The 27038-nt window shown below is 44.5% G+C and overlaps 1 protein-coding gene across 3 annotated transcripts in view; it reads left to right on the top strand.

The window, feature by feature from the left end:
* LOC135391500 (ankyrin repeat and fibronectin type-III domain-containing protein 1-like) overlaps positions 1-27038 on the top strand; it is an 865331-nt gene that overhangs the window by 689768 nt on the left and 148525 nt on the right. The window contains exons 1-2 of one of the 3 annotated variants that reach the window (XM_064621770.1): positions 24610-25958; positions 26112-26398. The exons of 1 other annotated variant lie outside the window; for it this stretch is intronic. In XM_064621770.1, the coding sequence (XP_064477840.1) occupies positions 25936-25958; positions 26112-26398 (310 nt within the window). In that variant the 5' untranslated portion in view covers positions 24610-25935. Of the gene's footprint in view, positions 1-24609; positions 26399-27038 lie in introns of those variants that run through there. One more of the 3 variants, XM_064621769.1, reaches the window with a different exon arrangement.

Below are 27038 nucleotides of genomic sequence, written 5' to 3'. Positions count from 1 at the left end.
CAATATGCCGCGCCTCGTACTTGTATGACTGTGTCGTATGTCGTCGTATGAATGTGTTTGTGAAAGGAGAACTGTAGGAGAGAATGAGTGCGTGTCCCATCAGTGAAAGAGACCTCCAGGCAGTCGTCGCAAAGAGGATGCCAGTGTGTTCGATCTGGTCAAGGCGCTCGACCGGTACAATAGAATAGAAATGGAAACGTAGGTCGCACTGGTGCGACCAGCTGTTCCAGGACGCTTGAAGTGTGGAAGCACTGAATGAATTAAAAGATTATATCAGCACGTATGTCCTTGAGGTAGGTCGTGAGTGCCAACAGCGCAGGTTGCTGGTGCTGCCTTGGCCAGCTCCCCAGTACCTTCTCAACACTAAATGGTCGGTTGTCAAGTTTCGCGAGGGCGTTCTTCAGTATTGGCCGACTAGAGTCGAAGCGTCGGCAGGTGACCAGCACGTGCTCCGTGTTCTCCACACTTCCGCTCGACCGGTAATCGAGAGGTGCGTGGCCACTGTCTGGCTTTTTCGAGACTGCCATATTTCAACTGCAGATTCTACATTCCCCCAACAGTCGGTGTTGGCGGTGCACCACCTCGGGCACCCATGTTCGGGTGACAACTGTTACGTGACTTTCTGCTGGCGCAAGGATACCAATTTCCGAGCGCTAGGCCGTGTTGCCACATTTTAACCAAGCGAATTCGCCATTAGTATATATTTCGTCCACCAGCTATCCTGCTTATATGCCGTCTTATACGAGCTCTCAGAGCAAATTTTCGTAACTGGGTTCGTGGCTAGGATATCCTCCTATACCTACGGTAATGACTTTCATGAGAATAGCTTTTACTGATGAGTTGATATATCTGCGCAAAAACAACTCCACTCCTAGATAATTTCAACGAAAGCAGAACAATTTGGAAATCAATTGGTTTTACCACCAATTACCATCATATGTGGCAGGCCTTCATCTAGTGGCTTCATCCGCGTGGCTTCTGGGACTTCGTTGCCTGTTCGAAGTTTATTAGGTACACATCACGAGTTCTTTGCCTCGTTTTCGCAAGCACGAGTAGAAGGTTCACGGAGGCTGTTAGCCGGGACACCTCGACCGGGGGGAGGGGGTGGGCGTGTTGTTTACCTAAACAAAGGGAAAAAAGAGAGAGAGGAGGGTTTGCCTGCCGAGACGGGCGGCAAGGTGCCACAGAGCGAGAAAAAAAAGAGAAAGAAAAAAGCGAGAACGGGACACACAAACAAGCCACACGACACATAGCAATGATCCGTTGAGCGCTTAGCGCAGAGTTCTTAAATGGTGCAGGTGGTGGCTGTGCTATCTGGCGCTTCGGTGGTTCGTGAAACAGTTCACCATAATAGCTTTCAGTTGGCCACAGATTTGTTGGTCACATGTGTGTTGTTCACGGTTCACTATAGTAATTTCCAGTTGGTCACAGCTTTGCTAGTCACGGGTTATGTTGGTCACAGTTGATAACACCCTTGTTGGTGAGGTATGCCGCAGCTTTGTGTATTTCTTTCTTTCTGTCAGAGAACCCCTGGGAGATCACTCTCCTTCACGAAGTGCTTTGTGTTGTGCCCGCCGTGTTGACATTGGTCCAGTGGGGTAAATGAGTGACTCCAGAAGGGGGTCCGGGTGACCTACAGGTTTTCCCGCCCATTTTAGTCCAAGTGCCATCTGATCTGATCCAGGCGCCATTCAGTTTAATCCGGTTGCCATCTGAAATAATCCAGGTGACATTCAGTTTAATTCGAGTGCTATCTGAATTAATCCATGGTGTTTTTAAGCAGTATAACGGTGTATTCACACAAGGGACATCCCCGTAGAGTATACTAGTGGAAGGAAAAGTAAAAAAAAAAAAAACTGCTGATGGGACTGAAGTTCTGCCGTGTGTTATGTTGAACATTCGTACGACGTCGAGATATTGGGAGTTGGAGCGGGAGCAAACGACGCCACTGGTGCTGTCGTCTGCTACAGAATATCTTCTGACCAGGATATCCCGTGTGGTTAGAGAAGCACGAAAAGGCATGACTCGCATAGCAGACGACACCATTGATGCTGTCGTCTGCTATAGGATATCTTCTGACTGAGCTGCAGGATATTCCACACGGTTAGAAGAGCACGAAAAGGTATGACTCACATAGCAGACGACAGCACTGGTGCTGTCGTCTGCTATCGTCTGCTAGAGAATATCTTCTGACTGAACTGCAGAACATTCCGCGCGGTTAGAAGAGCACGAAAAGGCATGGCTCACATAGCAGACGACACCATTGGTCCAGTCGTCTGCTACGGAATATGTTGTGGCTAAGCCGCAGTATGTGCGTGATGTGTTCCCGTGCTCTTCAAACCGCAGGGAATATCCTGCTGCAGAGTCACAAGATATTTCTTCGCAGACGACAGGACCACTGGTGTCGTCTGCTGAGCATCATGCCTTTTCGCGCTCTGCTAACCTCGTGGAATATCCTGCAGATCAGTCACAAGATATCCCTTAGCAGACGACATTACCAATGGTGTCGTCTGCTATACTTTTGCTCCAAGTCCCGATATCTCTGCGTAGTGCGAATGCTCAATATAAGACGCAGCAGAACTTAAGTCCCGTCAGCAGCTTTTTACTTCCTCCCACAACATGTCTCTAGAATATTCTGCAGGTATGTCCCTCGTGTGAATACACGGTTGTAGTGCTTAAAGGGACGGTCTCGTACCCCCTGCTCCTCTCATAAAGTGTATCATTCGACTGCCCTTTTTTGAAAATGAAGTACTGCGAATTTACCCGACAAAACAGGCCACAGTTAATAAATAACCGAATTAAATTCATAAAGATTGCAGAGCATGCCGCGATCTGTGTTGGCAACAATAAGCACAGCCACGTCGCCCTGCGGGAAAGTCCACGATAGGACACAGAAATCGTCTACTTTTGGGAGCGCTAGTGCATCGGCGAGAGCAGACGACTTTCAGAAGTTACTGGGCAACGCGGCAACTCTCGCACATTTTCTTTCAGTTCTCAGGTGAAAATGCACATTCTATGTGGCAAGCATGGCGGTTTAGAATAACTATGTTAACACTCAGAGACAAGTTAAAAGTCGCAGGACAACCCCACCCACAAGCACAAATCTGAAGTCGCCGGCCATCGGCGCACGCGGTCGCATTACAGCTCCGACCAAAAATATATTACGCGCGCTTCCATTACACTCCCCGTTGCACACTGATCATGCTTCGAAATGAAGTGTCGCTGACAACGTACATGGGGAAGGAGTGCGTGTTTATTTAAAAACCGCATTACATACTCGCGGAAAGAAAACACGTGACTTAGCTTCCGCGTATCCGATTATGCGCCACATTATCGAAGACCCCACAAGTCAATGCTCGGACTACATTCTCCGCTCGCGGAGGTATATGCCTGAGTGTCCCCATTTCGAGAGTAAAGGGGATGACTCAACCCAAGGTGCTTCTGCAAGTACAATTACCATGACAACGACGACGCACCCGCAGACCGACATCATACGTGATGTATGCATGAGAGAAGCGTGTCGTCTGCTATTACGGCACGTTTCGACAAATTCCTCGAAAACGACGTGGTTATTCCAAATGAAACTGACGGTTGTATGTGTACAGTACTCGTGAAGCTAGTTTTGGCTAAGTTTCGGAATAGCCCCGGCTGTACGAGACCGTCCCTTTAAAAACACCGGGATTAAATTGAATAGCATATGATTTTTTTCAGATGGCACTTGGGCTAAAATGGAGGGAAAACCTGTAGATTCCATTAGACGTCTTTTCTGTTGTTTGTATGTTCCGCGGTGAAGCAAGATGTGTTGTATATTTTCTTCGACATCGCAGGAGTTGCACAGCGCATTGTCCTTTGTTGTAGAGGACGTCCTTAGTCTTGGCGCTTCGAGTTCGCAATCTCATTAGAAGCCAAGGCTCATTCCTTGTTAAGCCCCTAGTCAGGGACTGTTTGCATCGATGTCTTGGAATCGTGGTGAAGTGCCATACGTCGACGCTCGACGGAGACACAAACAACCCGCTGTGTACCGCGCATAAAACGACTCACACACCAGCTTTTACATCATGAAGAACTCCAGAACCTCATGTTACTCCAGAATCCATTCAGATACTCCACCATACTTCAGAAGGCGAACGAAGAAGGACTCATGAACGAGGCCATTTGGGATCCTACTGGTATTTATGAACCCGTTATTTCCCCCGAAATAGCTTTAGGATGTATCCTATCGGTTAGGCTGCGCACGAAGTGAAGTATTTATGTATGTCGTACATATCTGTCGCCAAAGAGTAGAGGATTAATGCCATATTGTGGAACCGACCCATGAAAGGCGCGGAAATGCACATATAGTATGTAGGCTTGGTTGTTTCTGCATGCTGTCGATCAAGGCTATGCATATCATTTTGTTGAATTTCGACGTCTACGCCGTAAAATTGCTCGCAGCACTGCGCACGTGAATAGGCAAAACTACAGTTACCCGCAGTGATGGCCACTAACTACTTCTACAGTAGTTTAACTATAACTACTAACTACTTTGTGATTGAGTAGTTTAACTAGTAGTTCAACTACTTTTCAGGGGAGTAGTTAAAACTACTTTTTTAACTACTGCAATGTAGTTTAACTACATCTATAACTACTTAACGTTGTCCAATAACACCAATCCCTTGTAGTGTTCTTGGACACCTAAGTATGAATCACAAGCAATAATAAACTTTGGCTCAAGCCATTGCTACGAGCGTCAAATACAAAGCTTGCGGCGGGATTCTTTCTGTGCCTACGCGATAAACGAAGTTGCAGAATTATTTCACACCAAATGAGGCTTCACTAGACAAGCATTAAAAGTGAAGATTTAGTACACATGCACGACACAATTGCTCTGCACCTCCGTTCTTATCAAACAAGTAGCTCAAGGTAAAAGTCGAAAGCACAATCGTGCCGTAAAGCTTGCGGCAAAATCAGAAGTAGTTGGCACCTTCAGTAACCTAACTACTGTAGTTAACTACTTAAAATAGTAGTTTAACTAGTAGTTGCCACTACATTTCTGCAAGTAGTTAATAACTACTTTTTAACTACAATCAGGTAGTTTAACTAGTAGTTTAACTACATGTAGTTAACTACTGGCCATCACTGGTTACCCGTACTAGTACTACCATATGCTGCTACCACTTCAAGTATGATTATTCTATTGCTTGTGCCGTTTTAAAATAGCGTGTCACGAGCGTAATATTACCTCACAGGTTGCGCACACTTCTGCTTTCCTTTTTGTTCACACACTGTTAGTTCATACTTTGCTGACAGATGTTTGTCTGCGTGGCTTTTTTCGTCCGCCTACCTGGCTGTGTGTTGGAAGAAGGAGAGCAGCTTCGAAGCGCAGCACCTTGGAGGACCTTTATATACCATCGTCTCGAACGGGATGTTTATGAGCGGCCGCAATTCGGCCACAGCATACGAGAAAAGAAAACTTGGGGCGCTCCAGAAGGGCCGGAAACGACATCGAGATACTCTGGAGCAGCGCGAGCGTTCGTATACTTGGGCGACAGTGGCTTGAGCACTAAGTTAGCACCGACAACGTCACCACGCTGTTCTTACAGTTACTAGCACGGGAGTACCTCCATAGCGCGGTATCCACTTGATGAAGCATGGATCACCTGTGGGATAAGCATGCGTAAAGTGAGGACTTGGCGACCTGCAGTTTTCTTCTGTGTGCGACACTCCAACTGAATAGGCTGTCATGTGTTGCATCCCCTGGTGGAGTACAGGCCTGCGGCTCCTCGGTGCTGTTTTGACACGGCGATGGAGACGGCGCGCAGCCGGTGGTAAAAACAGTTCATATTACTTTCTCATGATCGTCAATTTTCTCTGCAACATGGTTGGATACTCCGGGTTTGCGACCGTACCGAACGGAAGTATTAACTACAGTACTATACACATCCGTAATAGTTGTCGGAGTGCGTCATCACTAGAACGCTGATTTTCATGTAAATGCATCTTTTTTTCTCGATGTGGTTTGGTATTTGGATGACGAAAAATCACTTTTCGTCGAAGAGAGAAAAAGCAAACAAGCGAGCTGGTGTAACGTTGCTGGTGTAACGTGGGTGATGCTTCCTACTTCACTTTTGGTCTTGGTTTGGGACCGATCAGAAGAGTTCTACGGCGAATATAAATGCATGTCTCGCACGTTGTAGCATATTTTTCCATATATGTTCAGGTGCAAGAGCTCACTTCTTTGTTCATGGATGGTTTTCCTGGTTCCGGGACGGCGTTCGGTCTTTTTCTCGAAAATTCTCGTCGCAGTCGAATATTTTCCATGTTTCGGTGGGGTGAGGTGCGGTGTTAAGGCGGGGTGTTCAGCCCGTAGCCTGGCTGTTCCATCCACCACTACGTGAATGGCCGATGGACGGTACTTCACCTTCGCCACATTACCGTGCGGGACCTGTGACACGTGCTTCCGCGCATCTTCATTTTCCTGTGTCTGTCATGTTCTTTTTTTCCGGCTCAACTTTTCTTTTTATTGAAGAGTAGCAAGCCAAATATTGGCTGACCTATCTCAACACTTAAAAACAACAACAACATTACCGTTACAAAGACGGGCGACGTTCGCATTTTAATCGGCATGATCCAGTGTCGAACGCAAAGCCACGAAGAAACAAGCCTGAGCATGGGCTACACGAAAAACACTAGCATACTTGTACGTTCGTGTTTTTCATGTTGTCCATGCTCAGGCTTGTTTCGTCATGGGTTTCATCCACCAGCTATCCTGCGTTTACGCTATTTTGTCAATTACGAACGCAAAACCTTCAGCACTATGATTTCCATCTGTGGCGCAAGTTTCCTTTGTTGTGTGCTGCAGAACGAAGGCGACTTCATTTACCGTGTCTCAAATAAAATACTCAATTTTTTTAAATATACATTTGGTGCATTGCTTTCGTATCAAGTGCAATGCGAAAAATTGCACGTGTTGAGGAGTTTTACCCCACATGTTGAAGATTTTCACTGCATAGTTGTATGCATATTTCGGCAGTTTTTAGTACATATTTCTCCGCGCTCTAGACTAATAACTTTACCTCAAACTGCGAGGAAAGACCCCACGACGTCTAATGGCGTCCCGTGGGACGAATACAGACCAATGTTAACGATACGAAGTATCCGAAACATACATCGGAATGCTGAAATGTAGTATAGGTTGTGTCAGGTCATGTCCCACGCTACGCGAAGCAGTTTTCTACACAATAAATAGTATTTACCAGCTCCCGTGACATGGTGGTTAGGATGACCGCTATCCACACCCTGAATGCGAGGTGATGCGAGTAGAATCCCCTCACTGGCTGTGCTGCCTGAATTTTTTCCTGGGTTTTCTGGCAGACTTTACAGACGAATCTCGTCACAGCTCCCCCTGAAGTCGACTCATATTACGTTAATATTAATAACCCACCCTGTCCCCCGCTCCTTCCCGCTGCCCTCACTCCATCTGTCCACGTCTGTACGCCGCTCAGGCACAGACGCTCCCGCGGCTCCAACACGGAATTTCAAAAGAAATTAATAGTATTTGAGAGCGAATCTTGTTTCGAGGATCAGCAAGTAAATAGCTTATGAAGAATGTAACTACGAGCGAAATCTGATTGGTACATTTCTCCCTCTCTCTTTATTTTATTTATTTATTTATTTATTTATTATATTTTTTATTTTGTGTGTCCGTGTTAGTGTTACATAGACCCCATTGTACGCCTGAAAAATACACGTTGCTAACGCCGTTGCGCCATGTGGATGCTGACGTGTTGCAATGTACGATACAGACTGAAAGCGGTAATCGCGGGACACGTACATAGCGATCGAATATCCTAACGGCTGCGCTAATCGATGGGCGTTCGATGCATGGACTAACGTATGAGTAGACAGACGTCGTGTCAGAGAATGTGAGGGCGGGAAGAAGAATACTTAGCCTCAATATTATCGCATGTAGGAGCAACGGCGACGAGGAGATGCGTATAAACGACTATACGGTCATTCTCTCCGGCCCTTAATAACACGTGTCGACCTCTACACATACGACAACGCCAAAGTCGTCCGTACTAATTTGAGATTACGCGCCTTAATTTGTATATAAACTCCAATGACAGGACAGTGTATTGAAATCTGCGTGCGACACGATTTCCTGGAGTTGCACCAGACCAGGGTTGCGGAGTTGCCACTCCGCGGTTGGAATGATTCCGGAATGATTCCAGATTTATCAGAGCCCGGAATGGAATTGGAATGGAATGGCGGAAACTGTCCTGGGAATGGAATGGGAATTAGGCATTTTTTCGCAGGCGGAATGGAATTGGAATGTAATGGTCTGAGTGCCACACGGTCAAGGGCGATGGTTTGGTTTGGTTTTAAGAAAAAATAAAATGGAGATTTTGGCTTCACTAGTGTGAGGCCCGCAACCCCACATCACTTGCACCAGTTACTTTAGTGGAAAACTCCTGTAATGATGATGCCAATGAAGAGGAGGAGGAGGAGGGTGAAATAACCTTGTCTTTATGCTTTTTCCGTGCTGGGTAATATCCTCTATACCACTGCTGGGCTAGCTAGTACGGTTACCGTCCCTAGTTCTTTTATTGGTGGAATTAAAGGAATGGAATGGGGTTGCCAAGCCATTCCAGGAATGGGAATTGACCATACCTTTTCATTCCGAGGAATTGAAAGGAATGGAATTATCACAAATCTTCATTCCTCGGAATGGAATTGGAGTGGAATGGGTGATCCCATTCCACAACCTTGCACTAGACGTTCTTCAGGAGGGGAAGGCGCAGCAAGTCACACGCATCAGAGGAGCGCAATTTTCCTTCTTTTTATCTTTCTCTTTAATGGCTCGCTGTTCTTTTTTGATCTTTTTTTATAGCTTTAGGACCACACCGGAGAAACGTATTAGTAATACGGTATTACTCATATAGGCATCCGAGAACGAAGTGAAGCTTACGAACTTCTTGTTGTAATTGAAATATGGCAGTCATCGAAAAGGCCAGACAGCGGCGGGATTTGAACCACGCATCTCCTGACTACCGGTTGAGCGCCTTTACATCCTCCATCAGCCTCCATCATGTTCTTGTTGCAACTGTCAGGGACAGCAGAAGATATAAAAGGGAAACAACTCCAGTACAAACTGCCTATTGTTACAAACCCATCATGGACGAAGCCTGAGTCTGGCCAAGCACGGAGTCACACACGAGACTTGTGTTTTTGTGTCTCTCCATTTGCCCAGACTCAGCTTTGTCTGGAGTTCTTCCACCGGCTTGCCTGCGTTTATGCTTTGTTACAACTATATTTGGCACCTGCAATCTAGAAACCCATGTCTACGGTGTAAATCACAGTGGATATTAGATCACGTGGCATCCGTGTGATGCTGACGCGTGCTGAAGACAGCAGCAACAAGTAGAATATTTTTCAGTACAATTGGTTTGCCTGTACCGCAGGGTCAATCGATCATCTTGAGGCCTGGTTCTCCAATTTATGCGCATGGTTACAATGGCAGCGTGAAGTAGTAATGGCACTTTTATGACCTTTCATCGTTGCTATACCTGCAACTATTTAGTGACTATCTTTCACTTTTGGAGGATGTAGAAATTGGACGGGTACCGACAATTGGCTATCCAGTGTTTCCCAAACTGTGGGTGGCGACAGTTTCAGCGGAGGCCGGTCGCTTAACGACTGGGGAGCTTGAAAAAGGGACAGAATATGATGTGTTTAGACCCAGGAATTCGGGAAAAAAAACGTAAAGCAGGCTTCACCTTTTCATTTTCCCATAGAGGCCATGTATTACAAATCTAAAAGCGCGTGCAAAACATTCCGCTGCCAGCGCTTTGCATTCGTACGCTAGTGGCGCGTTGCCTGTGTCACGGCGAAGTTTTTCCAGCTGTTTCCGGCAAGCTACCTCGACCCCCCCCCCCACTTTTCCAGCGTTTCCTCCACCACCGCCGCCACCACCACGGAGAAGCTTTTTATGCAGTTGGTTTGGATGAATATTGGGACCGTCGAGGTCCCATTTATGTAATGTTCCAAATTTCAGCATGTGAAAAAGGCTTCATTTGGTGTACTGAAGCGCTGGGGTGAAGCTCACCATCATCATATGCGCCATGTCTCCCGAACACCTACTCCGTGAAGAGTTTGAGACATCTACGAGTAATCGGAATGTTGTGTAATATTGGTGAAATAGTCTATAAACTGGAAAAGTTTGGAAAATTGGAGTCGTACTCAAGTAACTGGCCGGTCCCCTACTGGATGCGCGATCTCGTACACTACGCCAAACGCGCAATCAACGTGTGAACAAACCCCTTCAATTAGCGTGTAAAAATAATAAATTTTGCTGTACAATACATCTATGCGTAGAATGGATCTTGACGTGGCTGCGTAATGGTGATTTACCGGGTCGCAAATGCCGTCACTTGCAAATCCTTTTGCACCCTAGATACGAAGGCAAACGTTTCAGCCCACTAAAGAAAGACATTGCGATGCACTGGTTCTACGCTGCTTCCAGTTGTTATAAACGTGAAGGCAACGGGACACCCCTTCAAAATTTACACGTATTGCGATGAGGTCGTTCGAGATGTCATTGCAGTTAACTGGCGGAAAGATGCTGGATCGTTCTTGCAACCAGACGAGTTAGGTGCGGTGTTGCAGCTACAGACCGCTGTATAGCGTCTTCTGCAGGTATACCGGAAGGGCATTTTCGTCGCATGGGTTGGTCCAATCAAAGTTGCGGAACCGACTAGGAAATGAGCAGGCCGCGCAACTAGTCTTTCTCGTGCAATGCATGAGCAAGCGGCAGTTATTTTGGTTACAGAGTGTTCTTACGTGTCCAACAATATTCTAGTCACGCGTATTTGCACATTGGAAGTGCAAGATGTATACACGGTGTGGTTCTCTTGCCTGGCTGGAGTAAGTGTAGTATCGGGTATCGTATGGTGATCACGGCACATGAAAAAAGAGAATAAAGTCTAGGAATGAAGGAATGACGAAGAAGAACAACAAGGAGAACAAGGAATGAGGCTGGGTGGTTCCTGGATGCGCTACAATACGGTGTAAGACACCACATCATTTTTTGCGAAGATTGGAAAATTTTCGCTACCATCACTGATGTTACTTCGTTTGCCGGTCATGTCTTCTCTGCCGCCGCCGCCACCTATACTTCCTTCAGCATGCAGTCAAGCCAGCTATATCATGGCAGCCTTGGAGGAGAACGTTCCGGAATTACTTATCCTACTTGATTGCTTCCGGGCTGGACAACAACAACAACAACTACATGAATGATTATGGGATTAGGTGATTCACCGCAACAATTGCGCTACCATACCTCAGTGCCTCTGGGTTAGTGCATGAGTGGGATGACGATGAAAAAGATGCGGCATACACACTCGCACACACACACATGACAGACGCAAATGAGATATCACACACGTGGGTGCGTCTAACTGATGGGATAGTAGTTCATCCGGTCGGCTACCGGAGGTGAAATGCTGCGAAGAACACATCTCCGCATTCATGGCAACAGCTCTGAGGTCACAGGAGTTCAAGCAGGTTAGAAGACGTCAGGAACACATAGAATGAGTGAAGGCATTGACGGTACTGCACAGGGTTAGACCAAGGACCCAAGAATGCTGCAAGGCTGAGCGGTTTGTTGTTGAGACAGGTCAGTTGGGACTGGAGCAGTGCTCTCTCCGAACTGTATAGAGGGCAGTCGATGAGGACGTGCTGAATGCTTGCCACTATGGCGCAGTTAGAACACGAGCTGGTTGACGCATAACCTAGCCTGTGTCCGAACTGCGGGTTGAAGGCCACATTGAGGCGAAGTCTATGCAGAAGGGAAGTGAGACAGCGGGGCAAACGGCCTGGGAGAGAAAACGACATAGTTGGATCGACGGCGTGCAACAAAGACCTGTCTGTAATGTCCCGGCGATATTGTTGGGATGCCATTGGTAGGATCATCGCCGACAAGAATGCCCTCCTGTCACCACGGGTCAACATATTCGGTATCACCGCCTGGCATTATCTGGCAACAGCAGCCACTCTGTCAGCCTCTTCATTTCCGCTTAGTCCATAGTGACCTCGGAGCCACTGAAAAGTGATGGAGTCACCTACGTCGCAAAGACGCTGAGCAGCGCTGAGGATGTCCGTGACAATTGGAGCCACTGTACCTCGTGCACCCATGCACTCTATGCACTGCAAGGCTGCCCTGGAGACCGTGTATACAAGCCACATTCGCGGAGCTTCGTGCAGAGCATACCGCAGGAACGACAAGATGGCGTAAAGCTCTGCGGACGTAGAGGAAGTGCAATGTGCCAGGCGATACCCGTGAGACACCTGAACCGTTGGAATAACGAAGGCGGCCGATGAACTTACAGTCGTGGAAGACCCGTCGGTGTAGACGGCAGTGTGCTCAGCGTAGACGCTTACCATCATGTCCAATGACATCTGGCGAAGGACTGACGGTGGCACTTCATTTTTTTTTTTTTTTTTAACGTTGAGTCCCGGAAGCGAAATTCCGTAACGTAGGCTAGTTTACGCATAGGAGAATGCGCTGCATCGCTATTGGTTGGCGCTGCGGCAGCCTGAAAACCTGCGGGAGCCAGAAACGGACGCCGCCGCTATCGCGTTCAACATGGCGGCCAGTGTGTGTTTACTGAGTGCGAACTGAATTATTGCGAAGGGCAGGTGCAAGGAGCAAATAAGGTGGTTGATGAACTACTACTCGTAGTGCCAGTGTTGCAGCGGTGAAAGTTCTGAGGCCAGCCTTGGTTCCGTGTGGCATTTCGTGTTCTTTGGTGTGTGTGTTTTAAAGGTCAGATATACCGATTTTGAAGTGCCGCAGAACTGAGCGATACTCGCGCTGTGTGTTCGTTCGCGAAGACTGAATATGTGTGCGAAATATCTTGGTCCAACTGTTCGTAGTTTTTTTCTTAAACATTTTTTTTAGTTCTCAAGCCCTCCCGTCAGACCGTCGGCAAACCCTGCGCACTGGCGCACCTACGTCACTGCTCTCGGTTTATCTGTCTTTGGCTTGGCATGAACTGTTGGCTTGGCCGCTTGGCTTCTTTCGTTTCGTCCTCTGTGCATCGTACATAAGCGAACAGCTGTTATGTTATTGCTAAGCCGGAAACAAAGCATGTGAATATTTTTTTGGCATGGCGTGGTTTGGAAAGTGCACTTCCTTGTTCTGACCTTGCCGTTTATGGGCTGGAGCGATATCATACGTGATATGCCACGGCGAAGTTGTCGAAGATGCGACGGTGCTACGCTGTTAGAACAATTCATCGGAACATTCAAGTGTTAGCTATTATAAGCTGCCAAAAGACCAAGCAGTGCGAAGCTCTAGGCTGACAGTGGTGCCTGCTAATTTCCACTGCAAGGATTTCGTCCACGAAGGTTATCATAGGTTACGCGCGACTCCGGAGGCAATTTGGAATCTCGGCACGAAATCGTCTGGTAAAAATCTGAGGTGCCCGACGCACAACATTTTGAACGTGCCACGGAGGATCAAGGCAAAAAACGAAAGCAAAAAAGGTAAGTCGAGATTCAGATATAAAAAATAGCAAGCTTAATGAATCGATTGTGCAGCTGTCCTACTGCGCTTACTCTGATATAACCACGATTAACAAGACAATAATATTGATAATCTAACTTCTGAATTATCACAGGTGCACGCTGAAGGCGGAAATGAAGCAGGATCTGGCTTGCATCTGGTGCATGAAGAAATTGCTGACACGTTAGTTGCAGTCTACCTCCACCAACAGGTATGACAATGTGATGTTATAATTTGACTATTCACCTATGTTCAACTTTTCATGTGCGCTCGCATGCAGACATCTGGACATCACTTTTAAATCTGCCCTCAAAGTTACAACCTGTGCTTTCAGGGTGGAAAACAAAGGTCGCCATTCCGATTAGCTGCTATCTCCCAGTTCAAGCACTTTTCCTGTCTGGACACTGGTTCCTGTGGATGGGGTGTTACAAGCTTCACTGTCTGATATAGAAGGTACGTTACATTAGTTCAGTTAATTTGTCTTTCGCACATTTTTGTTCCTGTTCCTGTTAGCTGGATTACTGTTGGACATACAATCCTTTCTGACACGCAGGAGCTCGTGTCGCCTCTGATAACGTTTTAGAATTTTCAATGTCATCAACGTCCATTGAGGAAGGTGCCTTTACTATCTGTGAATCTTTAATTGAAGAATAGCCCAGAATTCATGGTAACATTGTCTACTCTTGTTAATTCACTGCGTGTGTTCTGAGAGCTAAGAAAAATGGAAACTATTTATTTGTCACAACTTCACACTGGATGTGGTACTGGATTGACATCTAAGCTAAAATACCTGGATTCTACAATAATTGTGTTGAACTTGGTGCATTACCGTGGGCAATGCCACATTCATTACATTTTTTGTGGGTCCGGTGCACAAATACTGTGTGCATACTGCATACATACATAACGATAGGCAAAAATACCTGAGCAGTGCCGTGTAGTCTTTTTACCCAAAGTCCATACTCTTACTGCAAAGTCACAGTACGTAGAACAGCAATGCGCAGGTATGCTGCGATAGAGATTCACAACAGAAAGAAGACTGTTGAGAGCATCTAAATTTTAATGAGACGAGACTTTCGTGCACAAGGCTGCTCCTGTTAATGTCTAACATGAAGTTACAAAATCCCAGAATATATAAAACATGCTGTAATGTAGAGAGCGAGGGTTGGTACAGACATAAAAATAATTATACGATCATGTATAATAAAATAAAAGGGGGTACAACTCCCCCCTCAACTCAACAACTCAACTCGACAACTCAATAACTCTACTTGTTCTCTACCTTACAACATGTCTTATATATTCTGGAATTTTGTAACTTGATGTTAGACCTCAAGAAGTACAGCCTTCTGTGCGAAAGTCTTCTTTCTGTTGTGCACAATAATTATAAAGTAAATATGACTATCTATTTCTTGTCATTAAATGCTTTTTCTTTGTCAGCACTCACACTGTTTCTAGTTTTTTTCTTTTTTTTTCTGCAGTGGTGAGCAGCCGTAAGGACACATGCAAGAATGGGAGTCTCTTTGGGATGACAAACCCTCATCACCTCATGAGGATACAGGGGTTGAGGAATGGTTCATGTTCGGAAGCACATGGAAACTTTAACAAATAACTCATGAAAAAGTCAGTCAGTGCTAGCACCAGGAATTGAACGTGGACCGTCCTGCTACCAGTCAGAGATGTTACATTTCAGGCACTCTTGACTTTTGGCGAATTACTTGTTGACTTTGACCCAAGGTGGAGCTCGCCACAGCTCATTTGCCTATCTGTTAATGTTGTGGCGTGTGTTGTGTTTTTCTCTTTGTGTGTTCCAGACTCAGAACGGTTAATCTGGATCAGGTCAGGTATACGTTTCATTTAGACATGGCAAACATAAAGTGGTGTTTCTCAACACAACTTAGCAGTGGCCTTCATGCATTACTGCTACGGCCATTAAGCGTGAATGGAAAGCTGCACATTATGCATGATGTAAAACCCTAAGACTAGGAAACACGAAGGGACAGACACAAACACGTCCCTTTGTGTTCCCTAGTCTCGGGGTTTTACATCATGCATCATCTTCACCAGCTCGCTTGCTTCCTAGCCATTTTTTCTGCACATTATGTTCACTCTACTTTTATCGTGTGCTATGTAATCTTGTTCAAGTTCTGTCAAACGAGCGTGTAATGCTCTAAACAAATTCAGTACACACTTTATGTGGGATGAATAGTAGCGCATGAATGCAGGAAGGAGTTGTTATGGCAAGTGTTTATGTATTGTACATTTAACTACAAATTTTATTGGTTAGCTTTCGCCGGCGTATCATGTCAAGCCATGTTATATTAATTTGCAACATGTTCTTCCTTGTAGCCAGAGCAGCTGATACACAGTGAGAACATAGCCCGTGTGTGTTTGTCTTTTCCACCGCAGCCCTTGGGTTTCCTCCCTGATGACTACACATGTCAGGGATAGGTTTCAGAACCGGTAGTTCCGGCCAAGTGTGAATTGCTTTTCAGGGGATCATCACGCTGGTAGATGAAACGTATGATTTAAATTATTTTCAGGACAAGAATTGCGTAGCTTCACACAAATACTACTACTACTACGTAAGAGTGGTTTCAAATCTAGCTTTTTTGTGTTCCTGACATTATCGCACAAGATGTAGTATCCACTATGATCCTTTATATGGGGGGTATGTACAGTGCAATCAACAGATCCTATTTACAAATCTGTGTTTCCTACTGTGTTGAAATGGGATAGTTTGTATCTGAGAGCCATAGTGAAACACAGGCAGCCAAGGACAGACTTTTGATGCCCTCGAGAAACATGGCAACACATTGCAGGGACTCTGGATGCTGCCTAAATTTCCAGAACACACAGCTCAAGGCAGCGGTTAAATAACAAGTGGTTAGAGAAATCCAAGATAGTTGCATGCGTAAGCAGTCCGCTGTTGGATTTGCTTCTGTCTGAGATATGTTATCTCAAAGGGAACGCACGGACACACTCAGGATGATACTAGGGCTGCCTGTGAAATAGAATTAGGAGAGGGGGAGATATATAACCATTTTTTCTTGTCTGTCATTCTATTGGTTAAATTGTGATTTGCTTAGCAGCATATATGTGTATATTTCAGAGTCTGCTAATAAATATATCAGTTGAGAGCTAGCAGTCGCATTGTAGATGTCTCATCCTGTCCGTGGCTGCTTGTGTTTCACTATGGCCATGCTTGCTAATGCAAACACAGAAAAAAAAGACCATAGAAAAACACGAAAAGAGCGACCTAAAAAGCTGCCCTGTTCTAGTGCTCACATGGAGACAATGCCATGAGGTAACATGTTCCATTCATGAACTGTGCATAGTTGTACATATCACAATGGCAACCCATTATTCAGATTTTTCTTGAAGAACTTTGTGTTTTGGAGCTTTGTTTGCACAGTCTATTATTGGAGCTTTATGTGATTCCCCTCTTGAGATACTTTAAGATTGCTGATGCTGTGCAGTTTGTTAATTTTGAAACTGTACTGTGCTGAGGTACAAAAAGAGAATTGTCATATCTGCATTTCAGCAAATAGGAATAATTTGTAGGTACTTTCCTTGTTGACATTAATATTTGCACCAGGTCACAACATTGTTGATTGATGGAAAATGTCAATAAATATATTTATTTGTTTGCTAAATAATGCACAAATGTCGTCTTATCTAGTGAGATATTCCCTGTTCACCAGACATAAATGTGGAAACGTTAAAGGGGCACAATGATGGTAGAGCCTAGCATTGCTTTTTGCCACTCCACTTATATTCACTGTTAGTCGTCTGCACATGTAGGACTAGGAAGGTAGAGCATGCGCATAAAAAATAATTTCGTATGCAGCCACACATATGGTTCAGAAGATTACATGGATAATAGATGTCCAAGCATATATAATTGTGCTTCATGTGCAATGGGTATGCTAACGCATTGCTTCCATTAAACCTTTTTATTTACTTTTATAAATTATTTTTATAAATTTTATATTACTTACTGTATACTTATTTTTTATAAATTTCATAAATTAAGAACTCAAGTTACACAGCCCCTGTAAGAGTGCCCCTTGCAAATGGTTTGATAACGTGTCTCTAACTGTAAAGGTAAGAGGCATTCGAGAATGCTGCAGACAGGGTTGCAACTTACATATTGCTTATCATGTCCTACATGATGAATATTAAATACAAAGTGATTTGTACAATAATTCCTGAGCACGGAATTAATTCCGAGGCTGGCCAGTGATGTCACCCAGGACGACAAGTCACATAATTGCCTCTAACACTTTTACACCCCATGGGCTGAGTTGTGAATTGAAACAGCACTCTACAGAAGGATAAGGTGCACCTGATTTCTAGGACCTATGCTATGCCCAAACTCTTCAGATCCCACATTTCTAAAAACACAATTTCTAAGTGGCAATATGTGCTCTGGTACTTCTTTTGCGTCTGCATAGTGTGCAACCACATGGCTTCTGGAGCTTTCGTATGCATGTTTTTGTGCTACGGTGCTCATTAGAAACAATATCCAGATGTTAATAATAATAATAATAATAATTTTATTCAAGAAAGTAAAATACAAATATAATAAAACAGGCTCGTCTAAGCCGAAAGGCTTGTGGCACTGGGCGTGAGGCAATCAACAGCATACAGTTTGAACAATATACGAACATACAAAGGTACTACATCCGATGATAAAGTTTCCGTAGCGCTTTTTTTTAGTTTGTACTTAGATTCCAAAGAGAAAATGTCAACGGGGAGTTCATTGAAGATATGAGGTACATAGCATTGCCTGCGACAGAGTCCATATTTTGTGTGTGAGAATGGCACAACAAAGTTAACCCGCCTGCGTCTAGAAGGGCAGCATTCGCTAACCGGGGTCCTATGTGAGGGGTCCCAAAAATGTTTTAAAGTGACAACGTATTTAAAAAGGTTAAAGAATGAGGGGAAACCAAGACGCCGGAATAGGTCATAAGAGATGTTTGTAGCTGAAATTTTGTAGTCTACACTCTTTAAGCAGCTCCTCAAAATCCCATTCATTCTGGTCTTCCAAGTTTCACTACAATGGCCAAAAAGGGTAATGCCATAGCGGAGTACGCTGTAACCTAGGGCATCAAGAATAGTTCTGCGAACTCTGAGGGGAGACACATATCTCAGAGAAAATAATAAACAGGAAATTTGTCTTAGTTTGTTCCACACATACGAGGCTAAGACATAAAATGCAGTAGTTTGTAGCGTGCCACACAATGCAGCGTGACATGGGAGTGTGTGATTCAAGGAAAGCTTCTGGAAAATGCACAGAATCCCACAAAATGTTTAAAATGTGATTTGTATTTCGTTTTACGTCTCTCGTCGTTACATACCATCGTCGACGATGTTGCACATTGATAAATCGTACGTAAAACTTGTCCCATAGTAGTATGCGGTTTCTCAAATACATAGCACAATTTTTTCCTGCAAGAATAAAACGCTGTCGGCATTTTCTTGCTAAAACGGCTGTCGGAACGTCAGTCTCTACAATGGGCAAGTGCTGTAAAGGGGCTAACGCAGACGCGACTTGATACAAATTGTACGTGCTCACAAAACACAAACGACGAATTCCAATCACAACATCGCACAGAGGTTGGTTCGCGAATGAGTTCACAGCTGCTGCACTGTTTACTTATCGCGGAACGGTGAAACCCGGCTGTCCGCCATCTTCAAGCACAGATACGTGAAGCCGCGGGAAGCCGTAGCTGGAATCCACTGACAAGTACGAAGGCGCGCACACGTCACAATGCTCGTTCGGGTGCATCTACGTCATAAAAATGGCTGCGCCCATGTGTGTTTCGGAATGAATTATCTATTTTTTTGACATGGTACTGTACCGAACTGAGAGAATGAAGGTGTATTTTGGGGAGAGCTGGATGTGGGCTTTCAGAATATCACAACCGTTTCGACTATTTGGGATATCGACATAGCTGACCTTTAAGCTCGCATGAACCAAGTACGATCAGTAGATGCACACAAGTGTCAGTAAACTCAACGGCCGCTCAGCACGCAAGAAATTCTAAATTCGTTGCGTTTTCTTAATTGCACTTCTCGCTTCTGGCCTCTGTTGATGCAGGTAGTAGAACCAGGAACGTGTTGCTGTGACGGGATTCTGAATGAGGGCAAAGTATTCCGTATAGCCAAACATGAAGGGCAACTACTATTTTCATTTCGACTGTGTCCCGCACATTTGGCGAGAGAATTGAAGTTGAATTTAAGTGTGCTGTCCTTCTTGCGTCCTCAGTCGACGATTGAAAGGATGTAGTCAATTTGTGCGGTTTCTATTACTGAAGATTTCTACACTTATTGCACCTCACACAATGCCGTCGCATATATTCTACCCTGCATAATTCGTTTGCAGTGTGAAATGTTTCGCATGGTTTTTGAGAGAGCCTGTCTCACTCCTGCAGGTTGCGTCACTGACCTGTCCATGATGTCCAAAAGCCATTAAAGAAACAAGTAAATGACACTAGACGTGACACTAGACGCTAGACATGTGTCATTTACTTGTTTCTTTAATGGCTTTTTTTGCCCTCATTATATATATATATATATATATATATATATATATAAGCAGGAAAAATCAGAAGACGACAAAGAGCTTACACGAAAACACAAAGGGGAGTTTATTAACACATATAGGGATAGGGGTCGACGTTTCGGCAGTCAGCGCTGCCTTCGACGGGACTGGGGTTTGGTGACAAGAACAAGCTTTATATATGGGAGAGGGTTATGTACAAGGGAAAGAGAGCATCGCATGCGCTTTTGTCATGACTAACATAGGTTGGTGACTAAGTGAAAAGGGAATGACCGGGTCTGTGCAGCAGGACCTTGAGGAAATACCCGTGAGCCTGAAAAAGAGACAAAAGAGCGTATGTATTGTGCTGGATTAGGAATGCAGGTTGCGAATAGTAGAAAGGATTCCTGGACCTTCGTTTATCTGACACTGGATCAGGAATGACACAGATCCAGGAATCCTTTCTACTATTCGCAACCTGCATTCCTAATCCAGCACAATACATACGCTCTTTTGTCTCTTTTTATTTTTTAAAAGGGGTTTATTAAAAATTAGCTCTTTTGTCCCGAAGAAGGCGGAGCTTCCGCCGTAACGTAGACATCCTCCCTAACTTTTATGATTTTTAAGTTTTAATAAACCCCTTTTTTGTTACTTCCCCTACTTTCGTCTTCTGCCTCCCATTTATTTCAACTATAATTACGTAGCCGTCCGATCCAACTCCAACTTTTCTATATATATATATATATATATACAGGGAGCGTCATTAAAAACTGAGCAGAATTTTTATGAAAAAGCTGTTAGAGCAGCATAGATGTTGTTTTGTAGTTGAGTTCGACGGCCAGACGGACATATGTAACTACCAGATGACTAATTACCTGAAATTCATTAGTTACCTTCTTAATTAGGGAATTTCGGGCAAAAGCGATATAGCAGATTGAGAGACTATCCTCGTTTTTTTTTATTATTATTATTATTTATTTACTGACACATTGCTCGTACACTGATGAAATGTGGGACTACGAGGCCGCAGCCTGTTATGTAGTCCCGTGTGAGCAAACAATATGAAAACTATGTTACATGTCTTGTGGGTCAGTCTATCAGCATAAATGTAATAAAATGAAACCACAGGTAAATAATAGATGTACGACAAATTAACAGCATCAGTAATAGTTATCTCAACTACAATGCTAACACCTAAAGTAAAATGACTAGCCTTATAATACTAAATGACGTGCATCACTAGCGACAACAGTATCAAACAGTAAAACAGTGACAATAATAGCGGTGTATTAATGCCCAGTTAAATGTGCTCGTAGTCGCTTTCTAAATGAGAAAAAGTTATTTAATTGCCGAAGCTCGTTTGGTAATTCATTCCATGCTTTTGGTCCGCAATAACTAAATCTATATATACCAAAATTTGTTCTTGGGAAGGGCATTCTAAGGTGCATGTATGTTCTGCGCGACGAGTAAGTTGTGTTGTAATATGTGAGAGAAACAGAACTAAGTACACAAGTGGAGTACACCAATCTGTGTACTAGTAAAATTAATTTGTATTTGATAAGTGTAAAGATATCCATAATCAAAAATTGTTGAACTCGTTGAACTCGTTAATCGTTGAACTCCTTTCCACGATTAAAAAATCCTGAAACACGCACGTGCGCTAAAATATCCATCCCCGAATTTCGGTATGCAAATGAGCCAAAACCGAAAAATCGCGCATGAGGAGCGCATCACCCACGCCGACGGAGGCTTATCTGGGTCGGAGAGCGGTTTATCTGCCCAGCTGAGCGGCACCCACTCCAATTATCTCCACCGCTCCAAATGACGTGGCCCTCTGACGTGAAATGAGCGGTGTCTTCCTCGCGTTCTCGGTCGCCGCGGTTTCGGTTTTGGCTCATTTGCATACCGAAATTCGGGGATGGATATCTTACCGCACGTGCGTGTTTCAGGATTTTTTAAACGTGGAAAGGAGTTCAACGAGGATAGTCTCTGAATCTACTATCTCGCTTTTGCACGAAATTCCCTAATGAAAAAAATTAATTAATTAATTTCAGGTAATTAGTCATCTGGTAGTTACATATGTCGGCCTGGCCGTAGAACTCAACTGCAAAACAGCATGTATGCTGCTCTCAGAGCTTTTTGTATAAAAAGTCTTCCCAGTTTTTAATGACGCACCCTGTATATATACAAAACGACAACAGGGCTGATATGCGGGCGTCTTTGTCAGGACTACCTGCGTCATCCGAATCTCCGAATACACATAGAAGCCGTGGGGGGATGCATCCGCTTCCAAAGTCATAACGATAATAAAACTAAACACCACGTGGTTCCAAAAGCACGCTTGTCTTTGGGAGCGGAGCTTCGCTTCGTCCAGGGAAAAGGTTAAGAACCCGCAAGAAAGCAGAACTCGCAAAATGGCAAGGAAGCAAGCGAGCTGGTGAAGACGGACATCCATAATTAAAACGGAGAGACCTAGGGACACGTCATATTGCGACCGTGTCGTTTATGTGTTCCTCAGTCTCAGGTTTTTAATTATGGTTCTAAGAACTCGGCGTTTGCGGGAAGCGTTCAAACTTAGATGACTAAAAAAGAAGTTCAGCCAACATAACCAAGTTATGTATATGAACGCCATAAACACGAAATAGAATTACATCACAAAGAAACAAGAAGTAACAACAACAACTTTATTTTGCGATTATCTTAATAATATATTTGTTTTTCTGATTGTGGTTATCTGAACTCTATTATTGTGATCACAATGTAAATGTGGTGAAAGAGGGAGTGAGCGGTTGTCCAGCTTCAGCGGTTCTGTGGTGAGCAATTGTCTGTCCTCGGCAGTTTTTTGGTGAGCAGTTGTCCAGTGTCCGAAAGCCAGTGGGCAGGTGTGTTAGCTTAGCTCAATTGGTAGAGCCCTGGACCGGTAATCCAGAAGGTGTGGGTTCGAGTCCAGCAGCTGGCTAACCTTTTCAGTGACTTCCTTCTTTCTTGGTTAATTGTTCTTAGGCACTTGAGGCTTTGTGTGTTTGTCCTTTGTTGTGTGTTCCAGCCTCAGAACATCAATTTCCATCATGTTTAATACATATATGTTTGGAAGTAAATGAACGAGCAATAAATGCCCTCGATTATTACACTCTTCTTCCTTTTAAGTGTATTTCTGTGCTTGTGCACAAGTATGAGTTATTTTACTATTAAGGAGCTTCAGTCATGCGCGTGGTTGGAAACATGACGCAGAAATTTGATGTTTCCCACCAGTCACACCACCCCCTCGCCCAGCGACAACACAGTACACTCCTGCGACAAACATTTTTCTATTATATTGTGTCACCTGACACGACACATAGCTTCCGAAAACAACAGGCACGTACGATACGCGGTGTGCATTTGTCCGCCCCTGCAATCGAAGCGCTTTTTCAACGAGATAAGTGCACGGAAGAACACAGTAACATGGCAAAATAACATGATATTTCTGTAACGAAGGCACGCATCAGTGAAAGGCATGAGCGAACGTTTGCTAAATTCTGAATGTATGGTGAATACGGAATGGCAAAAATAGCTGTCATGTTTATTTTCGCTTTGCCCCCCCCCCCCCCCCCCCCGAAAAGAATGCGTACCGAGTTTTCCGTGCACCGAAATCTCCTCTACCGAACTGTCCGGTTCCACAGACGGTCGCATAATTTTGAACGGCCCATTTTTATTGCCTAGACTGAACGAAATCGAGACTGACGCAGTGAGTGTAGAGAGGTACTTTCATTTGCCTACCGTGTTCTAAGACCGAGTAGAGATGCGTACAAGATTGCCCCCTTTCAGAACGTGTTAAAACGTAACTGCGTCAAAATAAAATGTGATTGGAGTATGACGGTCTGAATGAGTACTGCACAAATTGTGTTTATCTCTGCTTTTTTCCGTCTTGAGAACCCCCGATTTTCGTATTAATGTATTACTAGTATTACTCGAGTAATACACATAAATATTAGTATTATGTATTATAATATCCCAAAATGAATGCATTATGTATTAGTATTGTAGTACTGATTTCTCGGAAGTATTATGTATTTGTATTACTGCCCACCCCAGTGTATTCTATTAGCCGCTGCTCACCGGAGACTGTTTTTTCGGAGCTTCTCGTGATCGTTGGAGGAATTTATAGCAAGAAACCGTCTTTCCTTTTCCGTGTTTCTGGTTTGGTACCAGTACAGCAGTAATGATAGGCACTAAACTACGGAAACATGAGCAAAGCAATCTTGCATCACTTGCAACGTCGGTGAGTGCCGGAAAGCTTAATATAGTCTCGGTTCTTGATTTTGTATTCGCATCTTTTCCCGACAACGTCTTACATGCAGGAGCATAGATTTCCACCACGTACTTGGAATTCGGGCCAGTAAACCTTTGCTTACTTCCAGATGTGGTTACACTTTCTCCCCCTTGCTTCTATTCGTCCTCCATGCACGACGTCACCCTGATGCGAGACAGTGACGTCACACATGGTCGTCTTTCGTCGCTGCCAACGCGTAGAAGATGCAACTTGCAAAGCCGAGAAACCTACGAGCACACGTCGCCAAATTAAAAAGAAAAAGAGGGAATCCTTGCGTGTACAACCGGTTCTCTTAAACCCTCTCTCTCCCGTTCGAATTTTGACCGTTGATAAGCAGCATACGGGTAGAGGTGAGTGATATTAATGCGAACATCGTTGTCATACGCCACTAGGGCGTGATGGCTGGTCGATATCTCAGACATGTGTGTACGGTCGGTTTTGATGAATGGAGCGTGTTTTCCGATGCTTGTTTTTCGCGAAAGCGAAGTGCCCCACTTGGAAACCGGCTCCTGTGGGCCGTTGGTTCCTACCGAGAAGCGACGGCGAAATGGAGCGCTGCAATGAGAACGTTAATTGCAACCACACTGGTTCCTTTCTCGTGTGTCCCACACATGTTCTGCGGTCCTTCCGTATCTGCAACGCCTAGTGTGATACATAAATGAGTAGAAATGCGACCTTTCAATGGATTTTCATGGCTCAGTGAATGTTATAAACTTGGCGTCTCAGTGTGTGGATGCTCCTTCAGGATGGAAGGAAGTTTTTGCAAGGCGGAGAAGTAGCATTTTTCTTTTTCTTCTACTTTGCCCTAGCGGGGCTAGGGGCATCCTGCTACAGCGACGCATGCCCTAATGAAATGTACGGATCAAGGCTAAGGAGCGCCCATCTACAGTGCTTTACGCCTACAACGGAAGATGTGGCAAAGAAAACATTACAATATGATTTTTTTCCCCGTGGTGGAATTTCCTCTCCATACGGATAATCGCTTGAGGAATTCCTTGAGCGCGACGCATACCGTCGTCATTCGGCAGCTTGACGTCAAGCTAGGAAACTGAGACGCCTGCTGTTTCCAAAGACGTACACCGCACGTGCCTGCCTGAGTGCTCCAGTCGTCCGTGTGTGTTTTGCTCGTGACACCTCCACGATTCCTCACTTGAACATGCATTGTTTTGTTCCTTCTGCTTTGTGAGTGTGACGGCACGTGCTTCTGTGCGCATTGTACGTATAATTTTGGGAAAGTAGCTAGATCATTTTTGTGTCCCCTTTTATAAGACTGCAGCGTACATGTGTTTGCCTGCCTCACTGCTTGCTTCACAATATGGTTGGTGCAAGATCTCTCAACGAAGATAACGGCCTTGTTTTTCGGCCAAAGTGTTCCTTACGTTGTGATTGCTCCACGTCTTTTGCTGTGACAGACGTCTTTGAGTGCAGTTGGACTGAGTGGTTACAGCGGCAGCAAATACAGTGTGACTGTGTGTGCTAACTACAAGCAAAGCTGTTCTTACCAACAGCTGTTACAGCAGTTAATTCGAAATGACGAAACGACAGAACGCCAAGTGAGTAATCAAACAAGTGAAAACTGGAGCGGTAATTTAGATATTGAAATAATGTACATGTTTATCTCGTGTCTGTCGATGTACCATATATGACCAACACTGCATCAAAGCATCGTAAAAGATTATGTCTAACAAGGCACGACGAATGCACAGGAAGGTGGACCGTGGGGTGTCGCCAAAGTTGGACTGCCTGTCTTACCCGATTCTTCGGAGTCCTGAGACTTGTCGTCGTCCCGTGAGGGTAATCGTCGAGTGTCCACACTCAGAAGATGGCATCGATCGTATCATGCGCAAGGGGCGAGATTTTTGCCGCAGCTTGACCCCTGATAGCCAGCCGCGTTTGTGTGTGGGAAGCACTGTTCGGGCTAAATCACTGTCTCCTGCAAAAGTACGACGGCCATCTGCGGGGACTGTGGCTTCAGCGTCGTTGCCAAATGGAAGTAAGTGGCTTATGTAGTTGGAAACAATATTTTGACAATTTCTGTGCCATATTTTTTTTACTACTAATGGTGAAGAAAGGCGGCCTCTTATCCACGGAGAATGAAATGCCGTATTAAGGCCTTGACGAGAATGTAGTGTGGTACAGTAAAAGTACAAAGGTTGATCCGAAAATAATGGCTCCTACATTTTAATATGAAAACTACAACCGATACAGGGATAGCAACAACAGCATCGAATAGAACAAGTCGTTAGCTACAAACTCCAATTCTTTTCACATTGTCACCTCCATTGGCGATGCATTTTCGATAGCGATGAACGAAAGTCTGCATATGAAGTTCATAAAAAATATGCGACAGCAGAGCTGTTCCACTTTCTCACAGCTGCAATTATAACATCGTTGTCATAGAAGTGTTGCTCGAGTTGTCCATTCTCAATGGCAGATATGGGCAGTAACTACTTTTTTGTAGTTTAACTACAGCTGCTAACTACCTCTTGAAATTGTAGTTTAACTACTGAATTGTAGTTAACTTTAGTGTCGTTTAATTTTGAATCGTTGGTTTAACTACTAGTGTAACTACACACATCATAGCACCAATAGTTAAAACTACTTTGTAACTACTGCGACGTAGCTTAACTACA

This window comes from Ornithodoros turicata, chromosome 4 (genome assembly GCF_037126465.1).
Source record: "Ornithodoros turicata isolate Travis chromosome 4, ASM3712646v1, whole genome shotgun sequence".
Classification (NCBI taxonomy): Eukaryota; Metazoa; Arthropoda; class Arachnida; order Ixodida; family Argasidae; genus Ornithodoros; species Ornithodoros turicata.
This window is presented reverse-complemented; position numbering and strand designations above follow the sequence as displayed.